Raw genomic sequence first — 5,560 nt, 5'->3', positions numbered from 1 at the left:
TCTCAGGTGTAAAGTCTGTGCTCTCTCTGCTTTTTTTTTTTTTTTTTTTTTTTGTGTACGTGTCGGGCTATGAGATGAAAAGCTACAGCCGGCTGTGTGGGTACAGCAACTATGTGTGAAAAGTGGTCCATAACGTAATGCTTCAAAGTGTGTTCATGCAAACATTGTCGGGTCTGCTTATGAACCTCTGCGCACAGCGTCTACAAATTGGGGCTGTACGAAGTCACCTCATCTTTACACAAAACTGTAAGCTGTCATCTGTGAGGCGCGAGCGGTGTTTGGTTTTACCATAGTTCATGGTGGAGAATGGCTGCTCTGCTGAGTTTTGCTCTCTGTAGCCGTTTGAATGGCAAACTATACTGATTAGCGGCGGCATAGGCACACTTAAAATTTCTTCAGAAATTTTCGCTTTCTAGTCTCTGTTTACTGTCCTCCAATCCTCTGTCATCTCCTACTAAGCTGGAAAAAAGATCTTCCTCAGCAGTTAATCCTTCCTACCTTGTCCCTCTAAGCCTATCAGGGAAGAGTACTGTATGCCACGCCATCAGTCATGATGATTAAATGAGTATCCTGTGTGCATGGCGAATACAAATGGGGAAATAAAACATTTGCTTCATTTCATTACATCTATTTTTGATTGTTTTCTCATTTTGTCCATTATGTGCATGTATTTCTCTGGATTTTTAGTAAGAGTAATGACACAGTCTCTGTTAATGTTTCAAGGTTTTCACCACAGGATCCACTACGCTCCAAGTCCGTACCAGTCAGTGCTGGTCGACTACCTGTACGCACATGTGGGAGATCGCCATAGCGAAAGGTTTATGGAAACATAGATCTAAACCACTTGAGTCATTTTTGGTACTTTTTGGCAGTGGATACATTGTAGAGATCAGTTGTGTTCATGCTGTCCCGCTGTCACCAGTGCATGCTTGTAGGGGCTCGTGTATCTTCCAGTACAAACCACCGTGAGGCAGCTGTTTTTGTGATTTGGTTCCATATAATTGAATTGAATTCATCTTTACAAGGAAGGATACGTTTCTAATTTGTCCCCCAAAACCTTTCTGAATATTGGTAGGAACTATTTTCTCACTTATTGATAAATAATCCATCGGATTAATAAATCCAAGTAAGCTTTTAAATGTTATATTTCACAGTGTTTGTCCTTGTAGTTGTCTACACTGCTGTGTATGATGCTGGGCTATCCCTGGGTCTGCCGTGCAGTTTGCTTTTTTATGTGTTTAGTGCATTGTAATAATCTCCTAGAGCTTTGTAAATCAGCAACGGTGAATCAGATTATCAGCTGGAACATGTTGAATTGGAATAAATCCAGGCGGAGCATTTAGATGAAATGGCATTTGCCCCGTTAACCTCAGAGCTCAGTTCGTTTCAAATGCTCTCGGAGGAAATCTTTCACAGTAGACGGAGACGGTATGAGGGTCAACATTAAAAAAGGTCTGATGTTCCTGAAGTACGTAGGCGTAATCCTCCATTTGCGCCACGCTGAAAAATGTAGGGCACATGTAGACCTATATCTGTGGTAATCTGTCGCTGCTGTAATGCATCTGCTGTTTAATGTAAACCATCACCGGGTGCCTAACCACACACAGATTCTACCCCTAACATTTTCTAAACCCTTAAACAGCAATGAAACCTGTCAGCATCCACCAGGTGGACAGTCACCTGTTACAGGTTGGGTTTATAGGCTTAGAGTAAGGTCACATCTAACCCGTCAGAAGGAAATTTCACCTATGTGGCAAATCCAAATCTTATAAGAAATCTTATAAGAGAGCAACTTCTAGGGACAGAATAGCTGTAACTTGATTTGAAAGGTAACATATTCCCATTTTGATGCATGCTCAATCATCCGGTCTGGTTTTGCAGTCAGCTTTCTTCCTGTTAAAGGGAGCTTTTCCTTCTTGTGGTCGCCCCGTGCCTACTCATGGGGATCATGTGATTCTCAGGGTTTTCACTCGTATGCTATGGAGTTACTACCTTACAGTCGAAGCGCCTTGAGGCAACTGTTGCAGTGGTTTGCGCTATGTACATATAGATATATATCTTCCTGATGTTGCTGTCATTCGGAATGTAGTGATTCCGAATGACAGCAACATCAGGAAGAAGGAACACGAGAAGCTTAAGAAGTACCAGTGCTGGGGTAAGAAGCTGGAGAAGATGTGGAGGGTGAAGGTAACGGTGGTCCCCATGGTAATTGGAGCACTCGGTGCAGTGACTCCCAAGCTAGGCGAGTGGCTCCAGCAGATCCCGGGAACAACATCGGAGATCTCTGTCCAGAAGAGCGCAGTCCTGGGAACAGCTAAGACAGTAATAACACAGTGGCTTCCTGCTGGGTGTTAATGAGGAGGCCCTGCAACCAGAGTGGGAGTCCAGGTTGCTTTTGTACTTCAGTGCATGCATGCATTCATGTTAGTTAGTGTACATATTAGTAAATATTACTAAATCTGTCACCCACAAACTTTCCAGCTTTCCAAAGTGTTCCCATGTATACAGGAATGATCCTGACTCAAACATGGGACATGTAATGATTTCCTATTAGATTAGGAGCTAGTCCTCGGATTATTAATGTCTCTAATGTAATTATATCAGTGAGGGGAAGATTTAATCCACATTAATCTGTTGATAATATTATAATTTCAAGTATTTTTGAAAGAATCTGCTGGAGGAGACACAAACCCAAGCTGGTGTACTCCCAGTGCCAGTCCCGAACACAGACACACTCCATCCTGGTTCTTCATCAGTTCAGTGAATGAATATGAATGATTGTTCATATTTAACTCAGAAAAATAATAAAAGAGTTCAAACTACTTAATAGCTGAAGCATTATTGAAAGATCTTCTCAGACATATTCTCTGTAATATCTTTTACTTCTCACTCACTTTTTCACGGGACAGTCGCTTGCGGAGGAAAGCAAAGCTTTCAAATGGCTAGATTGTGTGCACGTTGTCCTTGTCACGTGGATGCAGAGCTTTGTAAAGCAGCTTTGGGGGTGATGCTCCAACACCTTCAGCGATTAAAAAAAGAGAAGAAGAAAAAAGCTACAAATGCACAGGGAACGCTGTTAATGACATGAATGGACACGACCCAGTGACTTGTGAATGAACATCAGCCTGGTCATCTATACACATGTGCACATATAAGCACGCATTTAAACTGGCACATGTTTACATGCGTCGCTGATATGGCCAGATGGTGTAATCCTCTACTTTCCCCTGGGTTTCATATTTTTCCCCTCCTGTGTTGGGATTATGCTGTTGTCCAATCGGATTTCGCCCCACTCTCCAGCAATGATGTGAGATGAATGGCAGGCTGGTGGGTGGGTCAGGCAGGCATGCAGTAGATCCTGCACGTTGGGTTGCACGGAATACCCAAGTGCTCCATATTGCGAAAACTGCCACAGCTTCCGTTTGCGAGGGTGCTCACTGACCATCACTCTGCAGGTAAGTTGCAGACGGGCAGATCAGGTATGAGAGGGAATTTGAAAGAAACTTTGTTTGGCGTCCATGTTTAAAGGCGACAGATAAGAAAAGAAGGATTACGGTGCAAAACTAAAAAGCTTAAGTTCTCAAAACGCTCATGCACTTTAAGTTGATGTTGCAGACTGGATGCATTTCACTGTAGGTTTTGCTGGTGTGATGTTTGGAATCACAATGTCAAGAAAAACAGATTAAAATGTATTTAAACAGCGTGCAACAGGAGGACATACTTCATGGATCATTTTCAGTAAAACAAGAATATTTGAGAGTAAATTTATAGGATTAAATCCTTTCTGTTCAACATGAAAAGAAAAAAACAGGTCACATGTCCACTTTCTGTACTGTTTGAGTGCAGTGCTCATTTGCCACATAATTCAGTAACCAGTATCTTATATGTGTGGTTGAGCTTGTCTTAATAACCAAGTGGAACAACCTTATTTACATATATGATGGACTGATATGTTTGACTCAGTTCAGAATGTTTTTCATGTGTAATTTTGTATTATGTGCTGTCATATTCGGGATGTCTGTGAGGATGTCTGCTTGGAGATAAGATTCGTTAGCCAGGCTGATACTTGAGTCGAGTTTCTGCTCATTTTCAAGGACAGAAGGAAACTCACAGATTTCACTGTGTACACAGAATGTGTGTAATAGATGCGTGAAATTTCCTCCACTTTGCTACTATGTTGCAACAGTCTTGTCTACGCTTGTTTCAGTCAGATCATCATTTTACATCACGCTGCTGATGAGGATGATGACGATGCTGCTGTGTGCATACATGCATGTTAATGCAATTGCAAGCTCACATTCATGGTGTCAAAAGCAGAATAGCAGCTTATTTTGTGTTTGTGCGACGCTCTCCTGTGTGTGGTTTCATTTCACGCTTACTTAGCTGTTTTAGCACTCGTGTGGCAGATTAGCCTCGTATGGAAGATGGTGTGTGAGCTGATTAAACACAGATGCACATTTAATAAGGAGAGAGAACCGTGTACTTTTGTATATTTGAGTGTGTGTGTGAAAGCAGGCCTTTGTAATTCACAGTGTGAAATGCACGGATGCATTTGAGGCGCTCACACGATTCAACAAACTGATTATGTAGACGTTCACAAAGTCATTACACAAAGCTTGAACTCTGACTGAACTCTGCTCTTATCTGTGCTTTGATGTTGCTCCAGTAACACCACCTCTGTAAAGTAATTTGAAATCAAGTTTTAAACCCAGCCTCGCTGCCTGTGCATGCCATCGTAACCTGCCCCATCTGCTGCTCTGCCCCCTGCAGGCCAGTGCATCCTGTGTATGGTGGATGTGGTGCCAGTGAAGAACGAGGATGGTGTGGTGATCATGTTCATCCTCAATTTCGAGGTCATGACAGACGAGTCTCTCCGAGACCACAAACAGGAGCTGAACCACCGCCTGCCCACCTGGCTCGTCACAGGTAACCACGAGCGCAACGTTTGATGTTTGTCTGTTCTTCTCTGTGCTTTTCCTGTAACGTCACCGTTTACACAAAGACAAGAAAAGCATCTCTGACGCCCTTATGTGAATGCAGCTTTCGTTTCTGTTATTACACCACCGGTGTCAAACATAAGGCCTTGGGCCAGAATTGGCCCAGCAAAAACTCAAATCTGGCCCACTAGACAGAAAGTGTGACAGTGTGACCCTTTGGAAAGTAAAAAACATTAATGTAAAAGTGACATGTGTAATTTGTAATTACTCTGTGACTGCAGTACAGTCGGGGTGATGAGCTACCACGACTTTTTCTTTCATTTCACCATTTTTTTCTTACAGTTTAAGTCCAGAGAATCACACTGACACATTTCTTGTGCTGCAGCAGCGTTTGTTTAGCATGTGGAAAAATTAAAACAGTTTTCTTATATTTTGGCATCTCAGCTAAATTTGTAGTTGAACAGAAAGAGCAGCTTCACTTGTCTGCCCCCCCTAATATCACAATGTTGTGTATGTGGCCCGTGATGCACAATGAGACAGCGTGCTCCACACAGCTGATTGTGTTTTCTCTTTGGTTTAGTGAGGTATAAGTAGAGTGAGTGTAGTTTGTGGCTCAGTGTGGA

The 5,560-nt window shown here is 42.5% G+C and overlaps 1 protein-coding gene across 1 annotated transcript in view; it reads left to right on the top strand.

The window, feature by feature from the left end:
- The first annotated feature begins 235 nt into the window (after positions 1–235).
- The window catches only part of LOC120718213 (potassium voltage-gated channel subfamily H member 2-like), a 112,623-nt gene continuing 107,298 nt past the window's right edge, over positions 236–5,560 (top strand). Inside the window, exon 1 of the mRNA XM_040006648.1 lies at positions 236–4,926. Coding sequence (XP_039862582.1) covers positions 4,788–4,926 — 139 coding nt within the window. The 5' untranslated portion in view covers positions 236–4,787. The remainder of the gene's footprint in view (positions 4,927–5,560) is intronic.

Source organism: Simochromis diagramma, unplaced genomic scaffold (assembly GCF_900408965.1).
Source record: "Simochromis diagramma unplaced genomic scaffold, fSimDia1.1 OVJJ01000577.1, whole genome shotgun sequence".
Lineage (NCBI taxonomy): Eukaryota > Metazoa > Chordata > Actinopteri > Cichliformes > Cichlidae > Simochromis > Simochromis diagramma.
This window is presented reverse-complemented; position numbering and strand designations above follow the sequence as displayed.